The 13,118-nt window shown below is 40.3% G+C and overlaps 1 protein-coding gene across 2 annotated transcripts in view; it reads left to right on the top strand.

The window, feature by feature from the left end:
• LOC119494823 (gamma-aminobutyric acid receptor subunit alpha-2) overlaps positions 1-12,365 on the top strand; it is a 43,657-nt gene extending 31,292 nt beyond the window's left edge. For both annotated transcript variants that reach the window (XM_037780989.1, XM_037780988.1), the window contains exons 8-10: positions 8,078-8,230; positions 8,876-9,078; positions 11,438-12,365. In XM_037780989.1, coding sequence (XP_037636917.1) covers positions 8,078-8,230; positions 8,876-9,078; positions 11,438-11,746 — 665 coding nt within the window. In that variant the 3' untranslated portion in view covers positions 11,747-12,365. The remainder of the gene's footprint in view (positions 1-8,077; positions 8,231-8,875; positions 9,079-11,437) is intronic.
• The last annotated feature ends 753 nt before the right edge of the window (positions 12,366-13,118 follow it).

Genomic DNA, 13,118 nt, shown 5'->3' with positions numbered 1-13,118 from the left:
AGCGACAGCAATGATCTAATTTTAGCAATACTACTTAGAAGAAAACATGATGGAAAAAGCTTTTAAAATACAGTGCTTGCAGGACGATGATAGCAGTGATCATAATAATGGTGAGAAATGTGTAGGCGTGCTATAATTACTGGGAGGCCAGTGTTTTTTGCATTTTTTAGTCAATTTTGTCTAAATGGTGTATGCAGAAAATTACTGTAAACCACCTTTCAAATGTAACTGCAACTAACTACTGTAACTAACTTCTTTTTTTAGATTGATGAATGTGTTTTTTTCTACTTTGAATACAGACAGTTTTGTCAGTTTGTGTATGAAAATCCTCTCACAGAAACTTGAAATCTGCTTTGGAAAATGGTCACTGATAAACACTAGTAAACAGGCTACAACCAGGCGGAAACTTTCGTGTCTGAAAAGTGAAGCCAATGCGGAAGTGCTTTAAACCTGCATTCTTTCTAACAGCCAGCAGGGGGCGACTCCTCTGGTTGCAAAAAGAAGTCTGATTGTATAGAAGTCTATGATAAAATGAGCCTACTTCTCACTTGATTTATTACCTCAGTAAACATTGTAAACATGAGTTTATGGTCTCAGTCGCTAGTTTCAAATCTTCTTCAATACAGCATGATGTTCATTTAGTAAATTATGGTCTCATTTAGAGTCAAATAGATCATAAAGCAGGGGATGCTTTAGTTCATGGCTACCTTGTGAGTGACAGGTCGCTACCACTGGGTGTTGTCTGCAAACTTTAACCCCTTCACAGTGTGTTTTCAGTTTATGAATGTTAATCTTAACATTTTTGTTGCCTAAAAATGTCTTATTCAGCATTCCTTGTACTTAGCTCCACCCTCTCGTGTCACTTCTGGTTGCAAAAAACCAAGATGGCGAAGGCCGAAATGCAGAACTAGAGACTTCAAAACAGTAGTGCACAAACCAATTGGTGACATCACGGTGACTACATCCACTTTTTATAGACAGTCTATGGCCCCGATGACACAGAGACGAGTCACTACAGATGCGGCCACTTAAAAAATGCCTTGGCAAATCGCCTTGTGCTTGCAACCAGGCGATCAAATGTGATTAACGGGAAAATGTGCTCTCTCTCTCTCTCTCTCTCTCTTTCTCACAGTAGTGAAATTATCACAACATGAGATATGAATCCCCCCTTCCCTCTCTCACAGTCTATCAGCTAGCTAGCTAGTAAGCTAGCCTCATCTAGCGGCATCAAAACAAGAGGAAGGAAGTGGTTAAATAGTAAAGCCCGCCCGCCTCTTGCTTGGTTTGATTGGCTGCCTGGGCCAAGTTTGACATTGACGAGCTCAGAACCTGGCACTGAAAAGTTGAGAATATTTTAACTTTATGCGTGTCTAAAAAACGCTAGAATAGGGCTGGGCAATATGACGATATTATTGTCAGAACGTTTTAAAATGTCTTTTGTATATATTTTTCAATATCGTTTATATTGTGATATAAGCTAGGACCATATTTATTTTATTTTTCTCTATAATTTCATCTAAAACTGTTAATTTTGCACTTAAGTTCTTAAAATGAGAAATACTCAGTACTTTTCATTAGTCAAGTATTTAATTCACACAGGAGTATACAAAAAAGGCTTTACCATGTGGTTATTTCATATAGACTATTTATTTAATTATAACCAGAAAACATGCTATATCGTGATATATATCGTTATAGTGATATGAAATTACCTATATCACTCTGACTTTTTTTTTAAGAAGCAGTTTAACAACTTCAGTATTCAGTACAAGAAAAGAGCAAACACTAGGCGCGCTGTACCATAGGAAAACAGTGGTTTTGCGGGCGATGCGTTTCTAGCCACGCCTCTCAGTGTGATCGGGGCCGAAGGCTACGACATGTAAAACCACAGGTACGGACCTTTAAGAAGATCTGAGGGGGTCGGTTCTGTGGTGGAAAAAATGTGAATAATGAGTATCATGATTCAGGAGAACGTAAAGAATGAGTTACGTTTGATGATCATAAAAGAGTTTGTTGCTGGTGCAGGATATTGACCTTGGGGTTATCGCCTCCAGACTTTAGTTTGAAAGTCATGGGAGGAGTGGGAGGTTTGTAAAGCATCACAGTGAGTTCTTTCATTCTTTGAACTATTATGTTTCTACAGTAGGTATTTCGTGGTGGTTCTGAGTGAAAGCATCGAAAAAGTGTCAAATCTACGTCCTTTCTTATATCGCAATCAAGGCGTGTGATATCACCGTAGAATTATAGCATAATTAAAGAGGTTTACCAAATTTTACCATTGCGTGCAGAAAATGCTTCTATCACAAAAAAATAGACTTCATAACTTTGTCCCTGTGCCAAGTGCTCCACCACTACTCCCTATAGGCATCAATTACCAGTATAGAGTATTTCCCCAGTGACTGCATTCCACTATCAAGGGAATCCCTGCTTCAGTTTCATTGAGTAAGAATATCCTTTCATGCACTAAATGCTCCTATCTAGGTTAAGTGGTGTATGATGCCTCGGTAGAAGCCAGAATGCCTGCCAGTGACTGTTTCTCCTGTTTAACTAGTCACTCCACATTATCTGATTGGCTGACTTTAAATTAATCATTCATTACTAGTGTGTCAGTGTTTGGTGTAGCGTACTTGCAAACTAGGTCATTTGGCACGAATGAATGTGCTCTCAGGCTTCGCGGGGACGGACATCTTGCATAAGCCTCTGAACATATCAGCTCACTGCTACAAAAGTCCCACTATTCAGCTATACATGTATGTGTCACACAGTCGTGTTCGACTTGTTACTTTAAAGCACTCACCGTTGCACTTTCTATGAATCTCACTTGATTTGTTTGCTGTTTTTGTGTAGCTGCATTATACATGAAAACCCACGACTGAACCGAACTGAAAGTAGTGATGTTTTACTTCGTACACTGTGTATGATACATGGTGTTCCAGCAGTAATGTCATGGTAGCGTTAACATGAATGTAGTGAGTGTACATCAAGTATATCTGTTTTTAGCAGTGGAAACAAGCTGTAAACACATTGTTTGGGGATTCTTGAATTTATTTTACTTCACACTTGTTTAAATAAGTTAACCCTGGAATTAGAAAAAATCCAAATTTGGACTTTTATAACTGCTAACTCCGCACTCCAAATCAGTGGAAGGAAGCACATATATTTATTATTTTCCAATGACTGCAAAATACTGTTTCTCTTAATGTAATATCATGTCAGTAATACTTGCCAAAATTTACGAGCTTGTTTGTTAATGAATGTAAGTGTAATATTTCATTTTAAATCAGATATTTAACACATTTGTTCAGTAGTAGGAGTAGGAGTAGTAGTTTTAGTTTCTGTTTTCCAGATTATTAGCACCTTTTAAGTTGCTAATATGACAGACAAACAGTTGCCTATTTACACATCCAGCAGATATGGAACAACATTAGCCTTCATTTGGAGTTGTGTTTCTGACCACTTGTTGAAATATCTGACTCTTTAGCAGCTAAACGCTTTTGTCCAGTTGGTTTTAGTCTTTTAGAGCTTTTTTTTGCTGAAAACAGCTGCCTGCTGTGGACGAAAACCAGAGAGTGAATCAAAACAGTAAATTTGCAGTTAGAAAACCAAACCAATGAGGGGTACTGCAAAGTTAGTTGATAATTCTGTGTGGGTTTGTCACTACGAGCAACCTCTTCCAAAATACAAGTGACAATGCGATCCATTGTTAATATAAAATATTGATATAGCCGCTTTAAAAAATTAAGTGCATTAACCAATGTTTTGATATTAACATTGAATCAAATTACTGTGTAATGTGAAAAGGGTCACTCATAGTGCCGAAATGACACAAAATTAGCCGCTAGATGTCACACTTTCCCTCACCAGTTCTAGAGCATTCACTTCACAACAAGTGGTTGCCAGTTCGATTCACAACCTGCATATTTTAGGGTCAAGTGAAGTGTGACTCAGACAGTCATGTCAAGTAATGAATCTTTCGTGGGAGAGTAACGAAGTAATTTTGTAACATGTAGCTGTAGGCCTACATTAGCTATAGATTTAGGTTACTTTGTGCGTTGGTGTTTCATGAGTCATTTAATGTAATCTATGGTAATCTGGGGATATGGTCTATCTTTACAGTAGGTATTTAGGTAACGTTTAGCTTGTCATCTAAGCAGTGGTGGAGTTTTTTTCAGTTGGCCACCCACATTTTTTTTATTGGTCTACATAAAAATGTAATCAATAAGACCTTTATCTATTGGTCTGTAAAAAATGACATGGCATGGCTTTGGAGACTACACATGTTTAACAGAAAGTTACAAACTTGGGGCGTGGAGTTTGAAAACGTGATTTTTACAAGCCATGGAGGGTTTGACGTATCAACATATCAAGTTGCATTATGGGAAGTGTAGGATGCACCGATCCAACTTTTTCAGTCTCAATACCGTTAACGATACCTGGGCTTTGGGTATCGGCCGATACCGAGTACCGATCCGTTACCAGTGTTTAATCAATAAACCATACACTTCACTGTGTGGAAGTGATTGGGATCATTCTTTTAAAGGGACTGTTTATAACTTTTTACACGTATAAATCTACCGGGTCGGGATCCCATGCGCGGCTCATATGCGCGCTCGTATATGCACGCTCGCGTGTGACCCGTGTCTCTGCTCCTCTGCCTGCTTGCCTTCACACACACCCCCGTGCGCGTTCTCGCTGTCTCGCTCCACCTCTAGACGTGAACGCGCGCTCACTACACACTGCAGAAGAGTTAGTTTAGCTCTGAGAATATCTAGTGAATGTACAGTGGACGTTTGTGCAGAAATAACTGCTGCAGCTCCTCCAGATCAACAGAGGTTTCCCCTGTCTTGTGAAGTAAGGGGCTCCGTAGCGAGAAACATTATCGCCTCCGACCGGGTGCCGGTGTCTTCCTCCGACCGCGGTCGGGAGGCGATAACGTTTCTCTTCCTGCTTGAGCCCCGGCACCAACCCGCTTTTCCTGCTTCAGCCCCAGAGGCTGAAGCAGGAAAAGCCAACACTAGGATCAGCAGTGATTCATGGAGAGACCTTCGCCTGGTCAGCTAACATTACTGCCAAGCAGCTAAAATATACAGTGATATTGTGGTTTTAGCTGACGTGTGTCGCCTCACTGTTTTTTTAGCGATGCTCGTTCATGTCTATTTAGAGCGAGCAAAGCGCGAGCCCGACGCTGACTTTCGTTGACTTAACGGCCACAGGTGTCGCTGTTAACAAGCAATTCTGAAAGTTACAAATAGTCCCTTTAAGTGTGAGGCAACATCAGGCTTGACTTAAACATTGCTTTACTAACTTTGTAAAACACAATGTAACAAATAAATACATATATAACATAACAGTAATTTAGTAAATTGTTCTTTATTATTAAAATAATAAATCATAAAAAACTTAAACAGGAATTACAATTCCAGTCTATAATGTATATGGTATATAAACATAGAATTGAATTGCATAGATCGACCCCATTGTCACCGATACCTGATCCAGCTATTTGAGTCAGTATCTGCCCGAAATCCGATCCGGTATCGGTGCATCCCTAGTAGGGTCCAGTTTAGCGTGACCCACTGGGACTAAAAGTCAGGATATCTCGGCTTAATGAGTATCTTGTAAGTCCCCAACTTTATGGAAGTGCACTACTAAATCGCTGTGGTGTCTCTTTAATCTAGCCTTCCCAAAAAGGCCTGTATTTACAAGTAAACCCTTCCCATTTAGTTCACTGTACTGTATATAGACAGCACTTCAGTTTATTTAAAAGGCCTCTTAAATCATTAACAGGTATGTCATAGTGACAAATCCCCATGAAGTCTCCATGTGCAAAGCTTTGTTGTCTCTTGTGTGAGAGTCCGTGCCCTCTGTCGGACAGTTGACGCTGTGCAGCGTGTCCTCAGTGAGCGAGGTATTCTCGTGGTGTCAGCAGGAGCCATGTTTTTCTACATCTGTGGGAAACACGACGCGATTATCATCTCCATGCTATAATTACTGTCTTCCCTCTCAGTGGTACGATCACAGGCTTCTCCAGAGAAAATTCAGCCACATTCCTCTCTTGTACATCCTCCTCCTCCTCCATCCACAACACAGGCACCGGGGCTGGCATGCAAATTAAATTACAGAAGATATAGAGCTCCATAGGGTACTGAGAGTGCATTCCTCTAAATTCCAGTGCCTTGGTGAGTGTGTGTGTGTGTGTGTTGTGTGTGTTTGTGTGTATGGTGAAAGAGAGAGAATTAGTCCTCACATAACTGCTAGAAACGCAGGCAATACAACTACATAGCTATAGAAAAAAAGAGGGAATAAAAAATCTTTTGGGATTAGTCCTTGGAATTGACACCCCCTCCCCCCTTCCCACTGCTGAAAAGGACTTTCCTCTTGCCAAGTGGCAGTGTGTATCAAGGCCTTCATTTCAGAATCGCAGCAAATGAGCTATGTTTCTCTGTTCTGTTGCCATGGGTAACACATCTTTTTCTTCTCATGTCTAATCTTGGCTTCTCTTTGAGATATCTTCAATTTGGAAGGCCCGCCTGCTACTGCAGCATTGGCACTGTTTCACGGCCTTGTCAGCTATTAGGCTTTGCTCGGTGGCGAGGAAATCATACTGCCTACTTTTCTATGTATGGATGCATTATTTGATCAAATGTGTACTGTTACCAGCTGGAGTAGGCTGTCTAATCTATGTCTAAAGCCGCTTTGGTATCTTAAAGCTGCATTCTTTACAAGCGTCACATAAAAATATGATGTTCTACTGATATAAATTACTTAAAAGGGGACATATGCTCATTTTCAGGTTCATGTTTTTGTAGTTTGTGTTTCTACTAGAACATGTTTACATGTTTTAATGTTCAAAAACATAGATATTGCATACTGACTGTCTCAATATACATGTATTCACCCTCTGTCTGAAATGCTCCGTTTTAGCGTAGAGATGGGACCAATATCAGTATCGGGCTCCGATACGATGTAATTCATACAATTCAATTTTAACGCCACTAATTTCTTTAACACATTAACACAACTTGGGATTTTTAGGTTGTAACAAGCTCTGTTTTAAAGCCAGTGTGAAGATGTGTACAGTATGAAATAAGAAAACCTAAGGAATCCATTGGTACCAACCATGTCATACTAGGTTGTTGTCAAGGAGGCTAAATAACGCTCCAAATTTACGCTAGAGTTTGGCGAGGAAAAACTGGCATGGCCATTTTCAAAGGGGTCTCTTGACCTCTGACTTCAAGATATGTGAATGAAAATGGGTTCTATGGGTACCCCTTTACAAACATGCCCACTTTCTGATAATCACATGCAGTTTGGAGCCAGTCATAGTCAAGTCAGCACACTGACACACTGACAGCTGTTGTTGCCTGTTGGGCTCGAGGTTGTCATGTTATGATTTGAGCATATTTATAATGCTAAATCCAGTACCTGTGAGGGTTTCTGGACAATATTTGTCATTGTTTTGTGTTGTTAATTGATTTCTAATCATAAATATAGTCATACATTTGCATAAAAATTAACAAGACAGTTGACACTGTCTCTCACAATAGACAAACAAGCTTTGCAAATGGGGACTCCATGGGGATATATCACCAAGTGGTACTTGTTAATGTTTTAAAGAGACACTCCAGTGATTTAATATTGCACTTCCATAAAATATATTTAGTAGTATTTTCATAATAACAATAATAATTTTCAATTTACATACATTTTTTTTACTAAACCCTAGTCATAGACCTTTTTAACTTATAAAGACAAAAGCAGATTTGCAGTAACAAGGTTTGGGGTTACAAACCAGAGTTCATGTAAAAGTTTGACCTAAAAAAGGCTTCTTCTGTATGATGTAATGCAGATCAACAGCTGTATACAGTCCCAATGAACGTAACATTCATGCACAGCTGTCGGTTACAAGCATGCAAAATGAATCTATGTTAACTGAGCAGAGATTACTGTATATATGTGTGCATTAATTAAATGAATTAAGTAATTAAAAGTACTCAAATGTGAAATAATAAATGGTAGTAGTAGTAGTAGCTGCAGCTGTGGTGCTTTAAAGTGACCCTGATTCTCGTCTCCACAGGTGAATACACAGTGATGACGGCTCATTTCCATCTGAAGAGGAAGATCGGCTACTTTGTCATCCAGACGTACCTCCCGTGCATCATGACAGTCATTCTCTCCCAAGTGTCTTTCTGGTTGAATAGAGAATCAGTGCCGGCTAGGACTGTGTTCGGTAAGTGTCCGTACCAGACCATCTTTCATACAAAAAAACATTTTAAATGGTATCTTAACCTGGCATTAATATCATTAAAGTCGATGAATGTTGGATCTCACATACATGATGGCATGAGAATTTCACTCTAGTTTTGTCAAAATCCTCTTTGTCAGCACCGGGGGATTGAATACAGGGAATGCCTGACAGTTGCTGACGTATGGTGGGAACAGGAGAAAACAGGATAAAGAGGAAAGAGGAGACATTTCTTAGAGGCTTCAGTGTTTTTCAATCCAGTTGGACAAACTACTGCTAGACTCGTTTGTAAGCCAAGTGGAACTAATAACTGTGACCTAAGACTGGTTAGCTGGAAGAAAGAAAAACAGGTGCAGAAGTCAAGAATAAACTGTCCTTTGGCCAAAGATAGCAAACCTGCTGAGCAGTTAAAGCATTACTGAAGGTCAGTGCTTTTTAGGGTAGAGTAGGCTAATAGTGACCTTATACTGTAAAGAGACAAAGGACAGTAATGACTAATACTTCTTCTGAAAAGGGTAAAACAATAGTTACAGTGTTATGTAATTTATATACTGTATGTGTGTTATAAAACTATCATTATAAGAATGGACTATCAAAGGAAATCTGATTTTTTTGATTGTGTATTTCCAGGTGTAACCACCGTTCTCACTATGACGACACTGAGTATAAGTGCGAGGAACTCCCTTCCCAAGGTTGCCTACGCCACCGCCATGGACTGGTTCATCGCCGTCTGCTACGCCTTCGTCTTCTCCGCCTTGATTGAGTTCGCCACCGTCAATTACTTCACAAAGCGCGGCTGGGCTTGGGACGGAAAGAGTGTTGTGACTGACAAGGTAATGAGGAGAAAAACATGTCTTTTTGACAGGCACCATTTTCAAAGAGAATTCATTAGCATTGAAACTGCATGCTGAAGAAGGCAATGCTTGCAGATTGGAGCTTTAGACATTTAAACATTTGTTGGAGGCAGAGGGGAGAAGCGATAATGGCTGTATTAAATCCTCCACTAGGGGAGACAAAGTTCTACAACTATTTTTGAGAGCTAAGTAGCTAAGTGGTCAGAGCCAAAAACAAGGGATCAAAGAAAAATACATTTAAATGTTGTGAAAGAAATCATTGATCATCCAGTAATCAAGTTGAAGTTGCAATATTATATATATTGCCATAATGTGATTTTTCTCCAACTCTTCAGAGAAGTTTAAAATGTTCACCATGAGGCTGGCGATACATTATGCTGTAGTTGATCAAACTCTACCATTCTAAGGGGCCGTTTACATCGCATCTCAAAATGCATGGAAAACAGCAGCCGTGCTGCTTTCATCCTTTTATCCAAGGTGCTTGGGAGGTTGCGCTCCTGTCGCGCCTGCTGTTACTAATGCCTAATTTATACTTCTGCGGAAAAGCTTGCGCAGAGCTCCCACAGAGCCGCAGAGATGGTTTGCGGACTTGCAGAGAGCCGCACAGCGCACCTCCTGAAAAATGTGACTATGCGCCAGGCACAGCAGATACAGCAGAATTTTGATTGGACATCAGAGCCGGGGGGTGGCATGTCCAGACAAGTACCTCACATCTGTTACAGCAACAACAACAACCTTATTAATTCTAGGCACAGGAGCTCCGCCTCATCGTCCAACTCTACTCCAGCCATGGAGTTGCGTTGGGCCAAACTAATATGGAACGATTGAATCATGCCTGTCAAATAAATCAAAGACCGCCTGACAAAGGATTTGAAAACTGCGGGTCCAAATCAAAAATAAATTGCATGCTATGCGCAATTCGCCACAGTACTATGTATGCCTGGCGTGCACGAGAGGTGCCCGCACCAGCCCCTGCACAGAACGCAAAGAGGCACAGCCGCTGGAGTATAAATCAGGCACAAGCAACCAAAACCTGTGCGCTGCAATGATGCTAAATACGAAGTTGCGGTAATTTAACAGTAAGCCTCACTGGCTATACTAAACAAAGTAAAAAAAAAAGATAAATGGATTTCCTGCACTGTAAATGCCTCACAGTAGCTTTACTGCTCAATTTCTCTGTGTCAATTTGGCTGACCTTTCAACCTGATGTTGTGACGTTCTTGGACAGAAAGGGTGAAGTCAAGTAAAATAGTCCGTGGGACAGATGGTAACGCTCTGGGTAGTCCTGCACTCAAATTATTATCTTCTCTTCCATATTTATGATAATAAGGAAAGCTATATGCCGGCTGTGATTGGTTGTTCCTCGTCACATGACGTGTGGTGTGCGTTGCTACATTCCAAAAGTTGAACTTTTTTTTCTCGGGGCGCAGCCGTAGCATCCTGAATAATAGGCGCTTCGGAATGCTTGCAACAATGGATTGTAGGGCACAAAAAACGTGGCATGTGAACGGCCCCTAATTGCCGTTGTAATTGCCACACTTAAAGGAACAATGTGTAGCCTTTAAGGGGATTCATTGTCAGAAATATAATATAATATTAATAAGTATGTTTTCTTTAGTGTATAATCACCTGTAAATAAGAATCATTGTGTTTTCGTTACCTTACAATGAGCCGTTTATATCTACATACAGAGCCGGCCACCACGTTTCTACAGTAGCCCAGTATGGACAAACAAAACACTGGCTCTAGATAGCAGCACTCAAGTTTTCACATTATCGAGTCGGCCACCGTGGATCTCCTACACGCTTGGCACATAGGGGAAGTTTCAATTGGTTGCAATCTGCAATCTCACCACTAGATGCAGCCAGATCCTACTCTCTGCACCTTTAATGCAAAAAGGCCTGTGTGATCATTATTAATGATGACCTACTGCATCCGTGGCCACACTTGAAGCCCGAATATTTGTGTTTCTCCACTTAATGAGAATTGTTATATTTAATCTAAACGAACCAGTAGGGTGTCTTGTGAAATGTTCTTACAAATGTTACATCCTTTGTGACCTCCTGCTTACTGTAGATGTGTGAGTCCACCTATGCTGCAAGTTTCAAACATCCTTGGAAGTAATGGAAGGCAGAAAAAGCGTACATAAAACTGTGAAAGTTGCATCCTTGTCAAATTGTTGACATATTTGGCCCTTGTGCCGATCCATTACCATTGTCATCTCACACCTTCATTTACATATATTTTAAATTCATGGATAGATGGTGACGAGGGATGAGTTTCAGGGTTGCCTTGGCCTTTTTAAGCTTTTGCATCTAATCCGTTGGTCTTTCAACAGAAAAAAGAGAGGGCGTCTGTCGTCAAGAAGAATAATGCCTACGCTGTAGCAGTGGCCAACTACGCGCCCAACATCAACAAGGACTCCAGCGCACTTCCAAACATCGCCAAAGGTGGAGCTTTGGATCCCAACAAGCCCAGAGCAGACGGCAAAATCCCGGACAGCAAGAAGACATTCAACAGCGTCAGCAAAATTGACAGGATGTCAAGGGTTTTGTTTCCGGTTCTCTTTAGCAGCTTCAACCTCGTTTACTGGGCCACCTACTTAAACAGAGAACCCATTATAAAGGACATGGTCCCCTCTACTTAGAGGTCAGTTTCAATGGGTTCTGGTCTGGGGACTAAGAGACGAACCAAATACCTCCAGCAACTGTGTACACATACCTTTGCAGAGTGAAGTCCTGGATTGCAGTGTGATCCTCTATCTCCGCCTGTTTTCTACACCGTCTGCAGCACTTTTGAAAAGCCCGGCTTTTGTAAATGTGTACGTATATTTATATTCATGGTTTCATGGTGACATATTGTGTGATTACTTCGATTAGAGTGCATATTTCCTTTAAAGTATGTTTCCAGTTACAGTATGTGGCCACTGTACATACAAATCAAATGAAGAGTAAACACATAAACATACATTTTATTTAAGATTACTTCTAAATGTGTTGAATTTTTCCAGTAATGCCCACTCTCTTGATATTACAGTATATATTTTCTTTTGAGTGAAAGGGACTCATATTTCTTACTTTCTTTGCCATCTAAGAGTGGCCTGACTCTTTTGTTTTCTGTCCAAGCCAATGCAAAAACACACTTGTATAATATTGTTGCAGTGTAAAAGTTGTTATATTATCTGTGACTGCAGGTATGGGGCTGCAATCAAACGCTGACCTCCAGAATTACTGAAACACTCCGAGCCAAAAAGGTTGTAAAAAAAACAAAAAAAACAGAGGAAGCTGCAACATTAGTGTGCTTGTGCATGTAATAATGTTTAGTGTTGTTAACTTTGCAGTGGTTTCATTTGGAATTTCAGGAAAATATCTGTCAAAAACGAATGAGAATACACAACCCAGTTGTAAAGCAGTTCATGAAATAGTCACAAAATTGAATGCATTGATTTGTGCAGGTAGACACAAATTTCACATTTGGTCGGGGTGGATGGGTGGTCAAGAAACACAGGATTTTCACCCAGGAGACTGATGTCCGTGTCCCGTGTGAAAGCACAAGTCAAAGTTGATTTATTTGTCACGTAACTTCTGTACTTAAGTTACAACACAGTTATTTTAACCCAAACCGCAACCTTTTCTTAAAGCTAACTAAGTAGTTGTGTTGCCTAAACCTAACTAAGTAGTTTTATTTTGAAAGACCGGAGCGGAAACTGACCCGCGCATCACGTGTTGCTGGGCATTTGTAGGAAAACGCACAAAAAATATGTTGTTGAAAGTCGTGCTGAGCATCACGAAAAAACAGCGAAATTTGTGTCAATGTACACGAATCCAATAGATACATTTCGTGACTATTTCACGAACTGCCATGAGACTGTGTTGGAATACATTACATTGGGAAGGAAACAAACAAACAAGAAACAGAATAACAAAAGATGCACACAGTGTGTGTTGAGGTGTTAAAAGATAAAACGTTGTTAGCGCAGGCAGTGTTTAATATTTGTTTACACAAAAAATAAATGAAGA

The sequence above is a fragment of the Sebastes umbrosus genome, chromosome 9 (assembly GCF_015220745.1).
Source record: "Sebastes umbrosus isolate fSebUmb1 chromosome 9, fSebUmb1.pri, whole genome shotgun sequence".
Classification (NCBI taxonomy): domain Eukaryota; kingdom Metazoa; phylum Chordata; class Actinopteri; order Perciformes; family Sebastidae; genus Sebastes; species Sebastes umbrosus.
Note: the sequence above shows the minus strand (reverse complement) of the source record. Positions and strands in the feature narration are given on the sequence as shown.